Consider the following 18,234-nt stretch of genomic DNA (forward strand, 5'->3'; position numbering starts at 1 on the left):
GGCTTGCCCACTCAAACAGGGTTACCAAATTGATTTTCAATATCTGCTTTGTGAAAAAGGAAACTATATGTTTAGCTTTAACTGTGCCATAAACTAGCCCCTATAGCATTGAGCACAAACATACTCTCCTCAAAACAAACATTACATGATCACTTTGTTCCATTAAATATATAAATAACATTCGATGTATCACATTAACTATGGCTCTTCTCTTGTGAGTAGTCAGTCTGTCTCAGTACTACTAAGGGTGGAATTGTGGATGAGGAGCTCCCAGCAAGGACAGGAAATTTTCATGTCCCTGCACAAGCTGTTTTGACCCCCCAAAATACATAATGTTTTATAAAAATGAAATGGTATGGAAGTAGCAGTCTTTCTTCTTTACCTTGGTGACTGCAACGTATGGTGGTGACAGTATTTCTAACAAAGCTCTAAAATGTATAGTGCCCTAAAGCAGTTTGGTTTACAGTGGGTCTGATCCACTTTGCTGCATAAGAGATAAGAAAAGATTATTTTAATAAATAATTTTCTCTAAAGCATATGATCACCTACAGTTATGTCTCCAACAAATATCTGGTGTAATTTCAATTCATCACCCTCACTACATTATCATGCTAATAGGGATGCTATTGGGTCAAGCACATACAATGTAGGATAGATTCCGCACTATGCCAACTCCTAACAGGCTTTAATTGGTGACAGATACTATTGCAATCCTCCTATACACCAAATTTCTAAGTATTTCAGAATGAACCAATTCCATTGCTCCTTTAAATTCTTAAAATAAACACCATATGTTTATTACTTCCTAAGGCTTTCTCAAAATTAGGATTTCTCTTCAGAGACTAGAAAACACAAATGCCCTAGAACTGTGGTGACTAACTGCTCCAGTGGGCACTGAAGACGTGATTCCCCGTGAACTGGCTGATGGAAAAATTCTTTAGAAGATGTTTGTACAGAAAATAAAAATTAAATACATTTATATTTGTACTGAATGACAGTAAGATCAAAGTTTCCATTATGGTGTCTTTGACATTTAAAAAAAAAAAAAAATCAGGGGGTACATTGGCTACATTTGTAATTCTACCACACCAGCTGCAAGAAGAGAACAATTTATACTGAGATCAAATTACATAAAGTAAAAAAAATTATGATGAAGTTTGAAAGCTTACATTTTAATACAACTGTTTTCCCAGAAATCATTTATCTTTTTTCCACAAAAACTGGCAACACCATAATACACTGTTTGTCCACAGACACACGTTATACGCTAAATGCTCCTGAGAGCTATCAATACTATTGCTATATTAAGCTAAAGATTTAGTAGTATTTTACCCTACATTAGCCATGTTTGCTCTTAACATTTCTTTAGAATGGATGGTTGGCTGCGGTAGATTGCTAGGTGATTATCTTAAATTATTAACTCATCCCAGCTAGACATTAATTCACAGCAAACAACCAGCTGCTCTGAAGACATTACTGAATTCATGTTTCAGTCATATCTGGAAAACGTACTCTCACACTGTACTGATGAAGATTTGTAAATATTAGCAGGCATCATGACAGAATGAATTATTGGGCAATAAAACATCTTTTCATTAACAGCACAGGCTGTGCACTACACACGTGATTACATGGAATCCGTAACGAACAACGGGACACATCACCAAAATACTGTCTTAACTGTGGCTCCCAAGTGATGAACGGCATGTAATGTTTGTTACACGTGAGGATCACAGTGTACAGCCTAAGAGAGAAAGCCAGCCTGTGGCTGAATCTGTACAGGCCCCAAGGAAAGGTTCGAGCTTGTGTTCTCCATCTGCTGTTTGTGCATTGTAGGCAAGGTTCAGGAGTACACCAAAAATAATCCCTAACGAGCAAACGGTGAAATTAACAAAACCCCAACAGATCTGACAAAATCCTTCTGGATACAGATGACACTCAGGGGCTCAAGACTAGAAGATCCATCCTTTCTAACAACATTTAACTTTGAAACCACACAAAACACCATTTACTTCAATGGGATATATTAGACTAAGGAGCTCTACTACACAAAAGAATCACAGTGTTATAAAACCTCCACAAATGAGCAAGATGTCCCAGATCCAAAGATATCCTAATCCTTCTGAAAGCTGACCAAATTAGATGGTCAAAATTTCAAAGTTCTTTACACTTCATTTTTGCAAGCTTACAATGTAAATATTCCTGAGACTCAATATATTTTTACATCAATAACCTGCCTGATGTTATTAACCTTATTGTTATTAGTTTTGCTCACTAATTGGTCTATACTTTCAGCTGACCATTTACTAAAGAATAGTAAACTAGCATGAAACTCAAAATGCCTTGAGAAAAATACAGCAGGGTATAAAGACAAGTAGGGATTCATGAGGACCCAGATGACTCATTGGATACATCATTAATAAATGCTACTCAAAGCCTGCTCATCATTCATCAGTTTAAAAATGTACAATAATCAGTGTTATAAGCTAATTCTACAGACAGAATAATAATAGTAATAAACCTAAATATATTACACACTCTACAAATTGATTTTTATCTTCCATATTGTGATTTCAAACTGAAATTAGATTTCCCATAAACCCTCTTTTTTATTAAACTACGTAAGCTATTTAAATGTCTTAATACAATTTTATTCTTTGTTGACTCAAACGTTAGTTTTCATTTAATTGCAACTGAAACAAACCAGGTTCATAACTAATGGGTTTGATTTCAAAATAGATAAAACTTAAACGGGTCCCCTACATTAAGAAGATTCTTGTCTAGATGGAAGAATACAAGATGGATTTATCAAAAGGCAGATAGAAATAGAAACAGAAAACTTTAGATTAAAAAAACTTGGATTTATAAAGCACCTCATACCAGACAACTGGAAGCGATGAAGAGAACACGGTGGAAAAAGAAGCGGTTGATTAGATGGGACAACAGTCTGAATGGGGAAGTCATTCACTGGAACTGTTTGTTATCAGTTACAGCTGGTTTGGGGCTCATCCTCTTTATTATAATATTTTCAGAAGCACTAACTGCTAACGAAATCTGTTACTATAAAGTTAGACACTTTGCAAATACAAAAGCCTTACTGTAAATACAGAACGACTCTGTAGCCTAAGGAAACCCAAAGGGAATGACATCTAGCCAAGTGCTCATAAACAAAAAGCCATGCTCTTCAGAACTATGTTGGAATCAGGCCAACCATGAGAAAGATTCAAGTAGAGCACCATCACAGAACGATTTAACTACCTATATATTAAGTAGCTGTTGAAAGGGCAACTGTAGTTCTAAGTTGTACCGTCCTCTGGAATAGGAAATCCATGGCACAGTTACATCCTCATCTAGAATACAGTGTTCAAGCTTGATCAAGTAACTCCTCTGAATCTTGCTTTTAATTTAGGAATGCTAATTTGGAATCTCGTATTTTATCCAACTTTGCACAATGTGTCTTGGGTCATGCCAAAACGCACTGAATAGTCCAGTTTCAAGAAAGATTACTCAAACTGCAGCAGGTGCAATGAAGGACCATTAGAATCATCAAGAGAACACTGATCCTATTTTGCAAGGCTGAGGCTGAAATATTTAGACAAGAAAAATAAAAAAAAAGGATGAGTGCTTTCTATATACACATCAGAAGGCTAAATAGTACAAGAAAAATTAAACTGGAGAACATTACTGTCACAAGGGCAAGTTGTATCCGTTAGCTAAAAATAGACTTAAGAGCAAAACCCAGAAGTTTTCTAGCCATGAGAAAAAAAGTGAAGAAATATCTTCTTGAAGTAACCTTCTACAAGGGTAGCAATAGCAAAGACAGTGTCACAGGTTTATGAGCCACAGCCTGTGATGCTGTTGACAACCATGACAGAGGACTGAATTTGACCTGAGGGAAACTGTTCCCTTCTATACTCCTTTTTTTCCCTAAAGAAATGCCAGCTGAAATAATTCTAAGTTCTATAGCCCAAAATCTAAAATATATATGTGTTACTAAAGAGAACAATGTAAATGTACTCAGTAAAAGAAACATTGCAAGGTAAAAAAATCTTTGAAAAGACTGCTAACTGATTTGGGATTTGTAAAATTAATGCTACAGATTAATCCTTGTATTGGAAGAGAAGCTCAGGACAGGACACTGGGCATAGACATTGTGCCCTGTTTGACTAATGGGAACGCACTCGGTATGGAACTGATTATGCACATTCCGCATACATGGAGAAAATTATTCCAATCACAGTCCTAAGACATGTATCCATGACAAGAAGAGAGCAGTTTTCTAAACTACAATATAGAAGGCAAATTAGAAGCTGGATCCTAGCTGACAAAACATTGAACTGATTGTTCATATTAAGCACCCGGCCACTATCTATCACAAACAAGCTTTCCTTGAGGGAAGAGGAAACTGCACATCAATAGTGTCACGATATTATTCAGCTTTTGCATGTCACAAGGAAATATAGTTCCACTGGCAGATACAGAACCTGGGAAAATAAAAATTACAAGCTATCAAGAGCTGACTGTAAATTGTTCTTTTTGTTTCTAAGGAATGGTGGCCGGTAACATCTGAACTTGAAAGCAGCAACCTAGATTGCCTGACATTTAAGAACTGAGTCAACTACCAGCCTCCTCCAATCTTACAAGATTTGGTTTATAGCAAATATTAGCGGGACAAGAGTGTCACTAAAGATATATGGATGCTGAACTCTAAGTAAAAAGACAGTTAAATGTAACAACTCATCTGGAAGTGAAGTTATTTTTTTTTTCTTTTTAAAATAAGCTCTCTGAAAGTTACATTAGCAAACCATTACTCGGATTCACTGGAGATAAACGTTACAAAGCATCCAAGTTAAACGCATAAAAACATACTCTCGATTTCATTTCGCTAAAATAAAATCTTCCAATAAAATAAAACCTTCCAATAACACCTCACTTAGCAAGTCCCTGCAGGGAATCCTGAAAGCAGTCTACTCTACAAAGTACTGCTGGTGCAGTAACCGGAGCAATCTCATGAAGGCTGATAATCTGCATCATGCAGCACCACCTTAAGAGCTGCTAACCGAGCCTTTAGCATCCCTAAGAGAAAAAGGAATGCACACATCCACATAGCTAACACATGCCAGTAAACTCCCTCTTCCTTAAACAGTAGGCAACGATGCCTCCAAGGCTGTAGGAAAATGTGTATGGCAACAAGTAGCCAGAGAAACAAAGAAATACTTGTTTCTATCATTGTGAGAACAAGATACACCTATTAAACTGGGGTCTGTATAAGCTCTGGTGCATACTGATCACCGTGGCATATCCTAAGAATGAAAAGCACTTCAATGTGACCTATATTCTATGTCTTCTTAGAGCCTGGGAATCACCCTTGAATCTAATTTTAAAAGCTACCGTGTAAAACCAATTAGGGTAGGATCCACTGGGCGAATCACTTTTGAAGGCCTCTCCTGTAACAAGCTACAAAGATGAAATGGCTTTACAGATTTGCTGCCTAATAAAAGGGAGGGAAAAGTTTTAAAAACGTAAAGAAACCGTGTATTATGTCAAAGGTGAGAACTGACATTTTAGTTACATCATACTATTGCTCTAGGTATATTTATATCTAGGCTGTGTTCTCACCACACGTCCTACTACACTGGCATTATTAAGACTTCACTGAGAGATTAGCTGCCTATTTAACCACTTTAGTATCTAGTCTTGCTCAAAGTAATTTTGAGTTATAGCAGCGTTCAAATAATCAACGCCAGTGTTTTAATAAGAGGAATTGTAATGCAGCAATAAAATCATGGGAAGTTATCAAGAAAAAGGGGATCCAAGTCCTTTGTATTAAACTGGTGATATTTCCTTTTGAAAAACATCTGTGGCTTCGTTAAACTCAGCACCACCACACACACACAGGCTCTGCTGCCCTTTTAATTAATCCTGTGGGACAAATTGAGTTTTCACTGTAAAACCTAGTAAATGAAGTGTGCATAATGATTTTGTTAAATCTTAAATTGCTCTTTTAATTAATTGGTAATTTCCTCAGCATACTGTACCGGCAACTAAAGTGACATTACTGAGTACTCCAAATGCTTTTCACACTACAGGGAAGAAATTAAAAAAAAAATTTAAAAAGGAGGAAATACATTATATATACACACATATACATAAAAAAAGATGCAACACCCCTCTGTGGGAAGTAGGAAAAAAAATAAATCACTGGTTTTAACAGGACTGGGAAGAGATGAAGAGATCTTCAGTGCTTCATAAAAAATTTTTTATATAAAAGAGCTGACATGCGTGGCAATGCAGCTTCTATATTGTAATATCATGACTTGGTCTCTCTTGACTAGCACAGTTCCTGGAGAAGCATGTTACAGGGATTAAATCCCTTTGAATGTTAATGTGCTCCTCTTTTGAACCACAAAGAATATTAATCCTCCTCCCCTCAGCTACCAACAGCTGCACTGGTTTTTCCTACTTGACAGAGTGGAACCAGATAGCATGGCATCATTGACCTGAATGTAAATATTGCTATTTTGTTTTCAAATGCTTTATTTTCCCTCAGAAATTTAGCAAGCCTGGCATCAGTTTATCTACAGCACAAATAAAAGCGAGTGTTCAGACACCTAAAAATCTCTTTGTAAATAATTATATCGGAAGAATTGTAAAAATTAATTATTACCTTAGTAATAAATTAACATACATTACAATCCCCTTGAACATCTGCAGTTCCTAGGACAGGAAGTCATATTGGAATGTTCCCAGAGAAAGGGCATGCACGTGTGTACACAAATATGCATGCCTATATAAATATATTTATTATGGAAAAGTGAGGGTTAAAGCAAATGGCTACAGTTCAGTTCAGACATGATTCCTGATATTACGTCTAGAGTCACACACAAAATCTTTATGGATTAATCTCAGCCCTATACATAACTCTCATTCAACTACTTCATATAGTTTGCGAAAGGACTCGAATGTCAACAAAAGCTAGATAACAAACGAAGAAGATGCAGGCTGACCATAAAACAAATCCAATAAATTTCCATTATCAAAATTATTATCTTCACACACTTGAAGAGTCAGATCAAGTGCCAGAGTGCTTTGCATTCAATTTAAACATACAACTGACTGATAAGCCAATACAAAGCCTGGTCTCCATATATAATCCTTTAGAGTCCCCAAACTTCAAAGCCAGGAAATAAATCCCATTATATTTACTATTCTGAATTTTCACAGGCATTTTACCACCATTTTGAGATTCTGTCCACCTCTATTCTTTGAATTACTTAGAAATATCAACACTGCAGAAACAGATTATATGTAAATTAATAAGAAGCTTGCATGGTTTACCTTCAAAAAGAGAGATTATATTGATTAATTAATGGAAACTTCCAATCCATTTAAAAAAAAACCCAAAAACAACAACAAAAGACCACCACCTTTCTGAAACTGTGCTATAATATTGAAGCTTTTGGCATAAATTATTTTTTACAATTAACCTGTATTGTGTTGATACACTTTGCAGAAATCACAGTACTACTGAGAATGCCTAACAATGTTACACTGCATTTATTACTGTAGACCAAAAGCAGTTCAACCTGTTAGTACACAGGCTTAAAGCAATAAACCAGAAAAGAGTATTTCCATGTAAGCTATAGATATTAGTACCATACATGCCAAGGTTGATGACCTTAACATGACAATTGCAGTGCAGTTTTAGAATAAGACACTTTAAAATTTACTGTCTCATATTTATGACAGAAGCTATAATTTAAGTTATACTTCAAGAATAATCACAAAGCTGTTTTAAACAGGAATATGACTACATTTAGGGTTTTATTTATTTAAAAACATATTTATGCATATGTATTCTTTTGAAATTAATCTTGAAGACTTTGAGAGGTAAGTCTTGACTACGTTGCATTTTGCACTGAGGTACCATCACGCCCAAGAACATAAGGGTAACAGTCTGCTACAAGAATGAAGGCTCTTACCCCAGGGTTAAAACAAGGTAATTCAGGGGGCTTGAGTGTGCAGCACTGGATTTATAAGCACAGATATAAATGTGCACAAGGACAGTTATGTAGCATTTGCTATGTAGCACCTTGCTGGCTGGCCATAAAAAAACAAGCACATACCACAGAAAATCATTATGGAAATAAAGATCTGGTAAAAAAGTGTTCTCTGGGGAAAGAAAAGCATGGAAGTATAAAGTCAATGAAAAATTACAACCTTCAGAGCCTAAAGTCATTCAAAAGTGTTTCAATATCATGCCTAGGTAGAAGAGAGGTTTTCAGATGAGACAGAAGTTAAGGCAGAGAATTTACCATCTAGTTCTAGTAAAACAGTTTTAGAACTGAAAACACATTCTTTATGACTTACAAAAGGTGAACCACATCCTAAGCCCATGTTTTCTAGTAATTAAAACACACCAAATCAAAAAGAATGGTGAGTTTATCACACAGCATTGGTAGGATAATACAGAAGGGCTTTGTCCAAAGAGTCTGGAGTAGGGGAAAAATGAACTGGGCTTCCTTCTAGCTCAGATCAGATACAGTATTCTCAATTAACACTAATCACAGAATCATTAAGGTTGGAAAAGACCTGCAAAATCATCTACTCCAACCGTCCCCCTACCACCTATATTACTAACTAAACAGTGTCCTCAAGTACCTCATCCAATTTTTTTGTTGAGCACCCCGAGGGACGGTGACTCCACCACCTCCTTGGGCAACCCGTTCCAAAGCTTAACTGTTCTTCCTGAGAAGAAATTTCTCCTAAATTCCAACCTGAACTTCCCTGGCACAACTCATAGCCATTCCCTCGTCTTATCGCTACTTATCTGCAAGAGACAGCTGACTCCCTGCCCACAGCCTCCTTTCAGGAGCAGTAAGGTCTTCCCTGAGCCTCCTCTTCTCCAGGCTAACCAGCCCCAGGTGTCTCAGACGCTCCTAAGATTTGCGTTCCAGACCCTTCACCAGATTTGCTGCCCTTCTCTGGACACGCTTCAGGGCCTTGATGTCTTCCTTGTAGTGAGGGGCCCAAAACTGATCACAGTATTTGAGGTGCAGCCTCGCCAGAGCTGAGCACGGAGGGATGATCACCTCCCTGGACCTGCTGGCTACGCTATTCCTGATACAAGCCAGGATGCTGTTGGCCTTCTTGGCCACCTGGGCACACTGCTGGCTCATGTTCAGGCAAGTGTCAACCAACACCCCCAGATCCTTTTCCTCTGTTCCAGCCACCCTGGCCCAAGCCTGTAGCGTTGCCTGGGGTTGTTATGACCAAAGTGCCATGTTGGCATTTTACCATGTTGGCTTTCACTTCATCCTCTGCCCAATGATTCAACCTGTCCAGGTCCCTCTGGCCCGTCTTCCTACTCTCCAGCAGATCAACGTTTGTCCCCAACTTGGTGTTGTCTGCAAACTTACTGAGGGTGCACTCAATTCGCTCATCAAAATCATCAATAAAGATATTAAAGAGGAAGGGCCCCAGTACTGACCCTGGGGAACACCACTTGTGACCAGTCGCCAGTTGGATTTAGCTCCATTCACCACCACTCTCTGGGCCTGGCCACCCAGCCAGTTTTTAGCTCAGTGAAGAGTGTAAGAGTGTACCTGTCTGAGCCATGGGCTGCCAGCTTCTCCAGGAGAATACTAAGGGAGACCGTGTCAAAAGCTTTGCTGAAGTTTCACACAAGTCTGGCAATTCAGAATTACATTTACAAGTATAAGCACTACATAGAAGTTAAAAATCACACTGCTTATGTAGCTGTTCTTCATAGAGAGGCACAGACAGGCTTTGATGTACTCTCAATTCAAGGAAAGAGGGGATAGAAAGGCGAGAAGAGGAAGCAAAGTGCTTCACATAGCTTAACACTGACCCATTCAAGCAGTTAAGGAGCAGCTTGGAACAGGTCCAAAAGCCAAAGCAGCTCCCTTTCCAGTTTTGCTTGGCCAGATGGAAGATGGCCACGATTCAGGATTTCAAGCAGTGCTCAGGGTATCTCATATGTTACACCATTTTTAGCTTTAAAACCCCACAAAACTTAATTATTTCAGGTAGTATTTAATTAAAATGTTTAGGGGATAACAAGATGTACCACACTGGGGAGATTGTAGGGTGAAGGGGAAGGGAGGTAAAAAGAAAGACCCTAAAGAAAAAAAGGAAACAGAATAAAATGGAAGAACTCTCAGAATCTGGCTGATGTAATAGCACCATCCTGCCCTCCATGGGAACCCTTCCCCTTCAGCCTGCAACTTGTATTCAGCTATATAGAAGCTCTACATAATTATTATATCACCTTATAAATATTAATTCAAAACATGGAGGTATGATGTTTTTTTCCCCCATTAAATTTTAGTTGTTTCTCCTTAACAGTGCTTCAGTGAACTATTTCTTATCTAATGCATTTTTCACTATTTCATCTTATCCTCCTTATTTGTTAGTCTTCAAACTTCAGTATTGCTTATGCATGTTATGACACTAATGAGATCACAGAGCCCCCATTAAAAGGGTCACCATGAGAAATTCTCTGTGTGATCCAGGTACGTTTTAAGTCAAAACATGCTCCTTCTGCTTTGAAGTAGTTCAGGCTGATGCCACCATATGGATTAGCAGGACTGAAATGTAACGGGTGCCTTCTTAAGTGATCAAATCCCATCCTGTCTTTGTTGAAGGTCTCTGGTTCAGTCACCATGTGTAGTCTTTTCTCTCACTGAGCTGCCAGCAGATCTTCTTTAAAAATAAATACTAAGAGTTTGAAATGAACGTGTACTGTAAAAAGGAATTTTTTAGAAACTCAAGAGAACTGTGGGACAAGAACACAATGGTTAAAGAACCACTAAAGAGATTAATTTGCCTTGCTCTTTACTAACTAGGGTCACCAACTGAAGATAAAATACAATAAAATAGCATACACTTTTATCCTCAAGGGAATTGTCTGCAGTTGTCCTTTGAGTTTAATCTTACTGTTGTGGCATCTCTTATTCTTTTTCCTAGCTCAGAACCAGGGTAGAACTTAATCACCTATCAATGGAACAAATTTAAAGTAGACCATACACTGAATTTATGCACTAATAAAAGGAACACTGAAATGCGTAACTTGTCTTTTTCACACTTTACAGTATTAGATTTTAGGTCATACCATCTGTTCAGTGAAATAATGCTCAGTGAAATACCAGTTGCAAGTAGGAAGTCAGACACAATTTACAACTCACGTAAGATTTCCTTCCAGACAGAGGAGAAAGGAACAGCAGAAGAACTTATGGTTGCATTGAGGAAACAAACATTTTCAAGCCACACCATTTCTAGTTCTAGAAGTGCTTTACAAGTTAAAAATTTCCTTTCTTACCCCTATCCATCATAGATTTCCTTTTTTGTTACCAGCTTATTTGCTTAATTCTCATTCATAAATTCAGACACCTTTTTTTTTAGGTATAATATTGGAAAATACTTAAAAGGAGAAGATTTCATCTTACCTGGTGAAGATCATTGCCCAAAACGTATTCCTGAAAGTATCCCGGTGCAGCAGATGATGCTCTGATGGCCTGCCACAGTTTATACTGACAGCCTCCAATATAATGAGACTTAACACCAGGAAAGTGGTTGTAGTTTCTGAAAACAAATGCTTTCAGTGGTGTTCCTCTGTTGACAATGGTGCTTACTGCAGCTACCTAGTGAATTAGGAGGAACAGAAAGAGTTACATATGATAATAGTAGTAATGACAACTTCCCACAATGTAAAATGCAATTTATACATTCAATGAATCTCTAAAATTCGACTTGGTTCATTATTTTCCTTTTTATTAATTATGTCTATCTAATTTTTAAAATGCAAAAGTAAAACCAAACCAAAACCAGCCAAAATACACACTCCCGAAGGAAAAACTGTATTTTTAACCTGAAATCAGTTGTTTCCACTGGCTATTCCTTTTCTACCAAACTCTCTCCATTGATATTTAAACAAAAAGCTGGTGCTATCTGTAAGACTTTAAAATGTTTTGCTTTCAGGAGTAAGAGTTTGTTTTCAAAAGTCTGTAACCAGCAATACAAAAATGCCATTAAACATGAAGGTTTGAATCAACCAAAATTTTTTCTCCGATAAAACGATTACTTAAAAATGCAACCTGAGTTAAAGGATTGCAGGAAGAAGCTCTCCCAAAGGAGAAAAAAAAAGGAAAATAATCATACATAAACCTTTCAAAGTTTTTTGTAAGGATACTGAAATGTCATTAACAAAAGTCTGCATATGCAAATCTCAGTGAAAGGCTAGAGAGGTATTTCCATAAAACCAAACGTATGACTGCAAAAAAAATAAGGTACAACTTACGGATATAATGACATGAGGTGAGAGTACCTACAGTTAGGGGCGAGTGTTCGAATGTGCAAGACCTTTTAGTGATGACACACCCAGCCTGGCTGGCGCTGCTCTGAACAATACACTGTAGCAGACAAGAGGGTGTTCAGTAGTTCTGTTTTGTTTACTGTTTTACAGAGTGTTTTTCGGAAGCATTACTCCACAGCACGAGCAGCTGGGCCTGGGATATCGCTGTATTCGCCTCCATTCTCCAGCTCCATGAGTGAAATCATTTAATCCACAGTAAATCCATACTTATAAAAAGGTAAACAACTGCGACTTCCATGTGACAATGCAGAAGCAAAACACATGATGATTCCCACTCCATCATTTGATGGAGGAGTTTCCTGGCTTTATCAAAAGGAAGGTTTGGTTCCAAGCACTACTAGAAGCAGTAAGAAAAAGAAATCTTTGAAAAACTTCACATATAACTATCAAACTGATGCTTGAATTTATTTTTGGTAATATCCACATATGCTTCCACTTCATGATGCAGTTCAAGTTGTGAAGTGCTGAGCACCTTCTGGAAAAATCCATTTCACCATGATTTTTACTGCAGCAGAGCACATAACTATGTTTTATTTTCATTTTGTTGTGTCTTGCAAAGAGTGCCACCCCTGCCAGCACTACAAAGTGATTACCGGGAATAGCTAGCTTCAACTCTATTTATATTCACATCTCATTACTGAAGAACATGGAAGAAAGCCAAAGATCCCAGTTCAAAGATAACTTTCAAGTCAATGTAGGATAGCTTCTCTCTCAGAAAGAAACATGCCACTCCAGCCTTTTCATGTCCTTGTTTTAGATATGGACTAGGAACGCAGTCAGTCAAGCACATGTTTCTATGTTTAGAAAAATGGGAATATCTTCCATTTAACAGTAAAGCATTGAATATAGTGCTATGACACCAAAACACCTGTTAATTACAGATTGTTCTGAAATATGTGCTATTATATTTCTCTTCTTTCTTCACACCCTATCCTTCAACAAAAATAAAATACGCATGCTGTCTCATCTTTCACTCCCATGCTGCTGCTGTATGTAACACTCCTCCAATCAACTGGAGCCCAAGGATCACAGAGGAAAAGGAGACATCTCAGGGCCTATGAATATGTCTGGAAAAAACCTGATAATCCACATAAAGTGAGGAGAAACCCTGTTCTCTCACTATACAGAAATAAATCACAGCTGATCTGACAGGATCTCCAGACAGGAGAAATTTCTTACATGAAAAAACAAACTTTGCAGAACTTCAAGAAGTTTACCTAATGTTTTCTCTCCTTATAAGCCTTTTAACATCTCTGAAACATATTCTAACAAAGTAAAAGATGAGAAACTGGTGCAGAAATTAAGAATTCAACTAATTTTTAATCCCTTAAAAGAATGGTTTATCTCATGTGGAAGCCTGGAGAGCATATCACTCATGCTGTTTTATAGAATACACCAGGTTGGAAGGGACCTTTAGAAGTCATCTAGTTCAATCCCCCCCAGTTGCTTGCATTGTATTCTCCAAGGGTTGGTACTCAGAACTCTTAAAAATACACTTAGAATATAAAATTAGTATTCACCCTACAAAACTGTACTTACCTTTGGACAATTGGAATTTCTTGCAGTTTCAATCATAAGATTTGAGCCCATTTTTTCTCTGAAAATAAATGCAAGAAATTGAAAATACTCCATCAGTTTTGCATGAAGACATAGCATTTTTATTATCTTTCTGAGAACTTCGCAGTTAAAAGAAGCAATGCTTGGATTTCACTTTAGTAATTGGATTTCTACAGTTGACTTCAATGGACCAATATTTCAAAACCTTCTAGGCTATTGGAATTAAGTTTGAAGAGCGACTGAGGTCTTGATTCAGTAACTCCACCACTTTCTAAGCCATAAATCATCAGGATTGTTTTGAAAGAGGAAAACATAATACTTCATTACATTTAAGAATCAAAAAATCAACATCATTTAGTGGTTTTATAAAAGTTAAAATTGTTCTCCTGAACTGTTATGAAAACAAAAGCTAAGGAAAGCAAGGCAACATTCCACGTGATTTAGAAGTTAAAACATCTATATGTATTCTTCCATAACAGTAATTCAATATGTGTTTTATGTCCACCATTTTGCAGGCAGAACTTTTTCTTATGCATACACTTTCATCAGTCTGACAGTGAAATCACATGCATGGTCAGCAATGTAATTCATCATCACAATACCATTAGGGTCAGTACTGTAATTGCTAATTAGACAGTAGCCCTCCTACATAGCACAGGAGGCTGAAGGATCAGCATCCTAGCCAATAAGCTCCTATCAGCATCTATTCCAATTGAAAAGATACAAAACTCTACAGAGTGGATGCTCATCCATAACAACTCCAGACAGGCTTTCATTTAAATCAAGAAGCTTTCTCCCTCCCCTTGTACAGAGCCCACACAAACACAGGTCGTGCATCTACCTTATTCTGCAAAGATGTTTTTCAGTATTGACATGTTTTTTACGTAAGTTGATTTCACATGTTGGTGGTAAGAAGAGGTCACCCATCTGTAGCTCACACTACTGTGACAGCAGGTACCAGTGCTACTGTCAAAAAACACCACTTCAATCCACCTCGTCAGGTCAGAAGATAAGAGCAGCTTTAAATGCTACAATGGCAGTAGTTCTGGATGCAGACAGCAAACTGCATCCAGAGGTAGGACAATTTACTGTTCCACTAGTGGATACCTGTGTTTGAAGGATGGCTGTGCACTTGTCCTCAAGAGGGAGGAAGTGAGACAGATTCTAGTCCTAAAATTGAAAACTGCTGCTGAGACAATTCCTACATCAATAGCATCATTTTTTCAGTAAATACATATAATTACAGTCTCGCAGTCACCAACCAGAAGGGGAGGAGTGCCATCTGCACTCACTAATTGATTACAGAAAGAGATGAAAGCACACAGAAGTAGATTGTCAGAGGTGGGATATGAAAGACAACTACTGATCTGCATCACTTTCATCTACTTCTTCCTAAATATCTGTATAAGATATTTTTTTCCAAGCCCTGAATGCAAAGACTAAAAAACTGCAAAAAACAATATCCACTGCCTAAATACAGGAACTGTCAAACTGAATAATTATTTTCTTACATCTTGTTTCTTATGAAGGCTGGGAACTGACTCTTCAGAGTAAGTACAACAAATTCTTTAAATTACTACAAAAACTCAGACATAAAAGTCTTAATATCACTACCAAATTTACTTTAGTTTCATTGCTAGCATTATAGTATTTTCTCAACCCTCGCTGTTTAATTATTTTCTTTACTGAAGTCACAACATAATTAATTCCAGTTTAGTCCCATACTGTGTTAAAAGAGAAAGCCTCCTAATTTTATTTTTATTGAATAGTCCCTTTTTGAAGAACAGTAATGCTCAAGATACCTTCCTTTCTCAAAGTACCGCTTTAACTTCTTTGCTTTTTTTAACAATGAGGAGTCCTAATCCCTTCAAGCAGGTTGTCTTTAGGTCACTGGGAACTTTATATCATTCTTGCAAGAGAAACATTATCTAAAATGGGGTAAATGGGACTGTAAATAGTATAGAAAATTAAACTGTGTTATGGATTAACGGAATGGTAATATAATATTTTCTGTGTTTTCAATCCCAACCTTCCCACACTGAACCATCTTGTTTGACCACAAGCATACAGATGTTTCATTAAATTGACCATGACAACCCCCAAATCACTTCTGATATTGAAGTTTAAATCCATTCATGGGTTATTACTTTACACATAATTCCACCCATCATCCCATTCTTCCATTTATGTGCTTTTTTGTGTCTGTGACCTATGCCCTCTAGACATGACCTACCTAAGCAACAAGTCTCCTTTACAAGTGTTGCTCTTTCATTGCCCTGAGCCACTAGTATTACAACACTTATTTCAATAGCGTGATGAAGAACATTTTGCCAACTATATGCTTGTTCTGATAGGCTACAGCCAGGGTGCAATCCAACAGTCTAGAGAAAACCCTGTTTGAAAGGCAAAATTGTAACTTTTGCCCCCTTGTAACAACAACAACAAAAACAAAAACAGAAATACCAGGAAACTGTCATCCTTGCCAAAGGTACAGGGGAGACTTTTATTACGCCTTCCATAAAAGATACGGAACAAATCACTGATAACACTGCAAAGTCTGTTGGGTATGTCTGGAGTGACTCACTGGTACAGAATGTGTTGCCTGTCTAGTCACTGGGGAGCAGTCTCAATTTGTATTTCCAATTACGTAACAAATATTAGTTTGAAGCATTAATACTTCCAATCCCAAACACATGCATTATCCATTTTCCTGCCAACAGAGAATATGTAACTTTTACCCTACCCTCTATACACAGTGCTTGATTGCTTCCCAAGATTACAAATTTCCAGCATGGAATTTTAGTTAGCTTGTGAAAACCTCTAGCTGCTCACCCAGTTTCTGAAGACAAATGTGAAAGAAATTTATATATACAAACAACAGTCAAAAGAAAAAACTAGGAACTATAAGCCAGGTTCTTCTTACAAATGCAAACTGAAATTCAAGGAACACATAACAAGAGTTAAATACATATCTAAGACAGCCAATCAATTCCCTACAGCACTCAGAATAAAAAAGTTAATGAAAATTAGTTGTCATTTTCTGAAATGGAATTCAGAGTATGCCTCATGAATGCATCCAACATTAGCCTAATGCAACATTAACTGAATTATTTTCAGCAAGAATACTTTTTGACAGAAAACAATTCTGTCACTACTGTGGTATGGATAAACACATATTGCATGCCCATATAGCATACTGTAAAGGGATGCTCTCCATTTCACGCAAGGCTGACAAGTCTATCATCATTTAAACAACAAAAACCCACCCAGTACAACTAAGGCTTTTAAACTTAAACCACAGAGGAGTTTTGCCATGCAACAACTGAATTAGACCTGACTTCTTTTCAATTCCCTTGTTGGTTCTAGACCTCCGCACCACAAAGAAGCCTGCAGGAATCCCTACTGTTTAAATAAGATGTAGTGTAGGCATAGCATCTCCCTTCAACACTGCACAGTTAGGTCAACAGAAAGTAATTTGTTGATCAGTAAATTTCATTTTTAAATTAATATATGGATAATACAATAAACGCCTGGCTTCTCTCCACTGCACAGGAGCTGAGTGCTTTTACCTCCCTCACGTGATACATGTAGCTGCAAAGACTAATGGCATTTTAATTAAAGATGAGTAAAATACTTTCACATGAAGTCATTCTATTTTCACAAGACTTCTTTTGGTTAGGCAGGGGAGGAAAAGGAAGGTTGAAAAAAAATCTCCTTTCTGAAGAAAAAAGAGGAACTTCAGATATTTGAGAAGAAAATGTTATTTGATAAACATTTATTCCTAAAAATATGTAAGAGCACAGACAAGTGCTTCAAAGTCTCTATCTCCACTTCAGCAAAGTAGTGAGATGCTTAAAATTCAGGCAGCAAAAGTATTTCCACTAAAACATGTAGGGAAAACTTTTTGTTAATATGATTTATGGGGTTCAATTTTCCCAAAGGAACTTATTTATCCAAAGAAACTTTTCACCAATTTACATTTGCTCTAAGAGATGGTTGTTTCTGTTCTTTCATTAGCAAAGCTGCAGCTTACACTGTCTGGGAAACGATTACATTAGTTTGCTAGAAGTCATAAACAATGGAACTATCAATACAAGGACAGATGAATAAAACTAAGTAATGAAACCTGTAATAAATATTACAGATTTCTTCAAGTGACTTTCCTGACTGGCCATTAAAGCATTTGTATACATACCTACAGCAACTAGCCATTTCATTGGCAACTCTGACACTTGAGTATTTTTTCATTGCAATCCTGACAGCAAATTTCCCTTTCCAAAGAA

General features: G+C 37.2%; 1 protein-coding gene across 1 annotated transcript in view; it reads right to left on the reverse strand.

The window, feature by feature from the left end:
• The window catches only part of PNPLA8 (patatin like domain 8, phospholipase A2), a 38,549-nt gene that overhangs the window by 10,022 nt on the left and 10,293 nt on the right, over positions 1 to 18,234 (reverse strand). The window contains exons 6-7 of the mRNA XM_084279563.1: positions 13,934 to 13,991; positions 11,469 to 11,663 (exon numbers count right to left, since the gene is read on the reverse strand). Of these exons, the coding sequence (XP_084135689.1) occupies positions 11,469 to 11,663; positions 13,934 to 13,991 (253 nt within the window). The remainder of the gene's footprint in view (positions 1 to 11,468; positions 11,664 to 13,933; positions 13,992 to 18,234) is intronic.

The sequence above is a fragment of the Gallinula chloropus genome (genome assembly GCF_964237585.1).
Source record: "Gallinula chloropus genome assembly, chromosome: 1".
Taxonomy (NCBI): Eukaryota; Metazoa; Chordata; class Aves; order Gruiformes; family Rallidae; genus Gallinula; species Gallinula chloropus.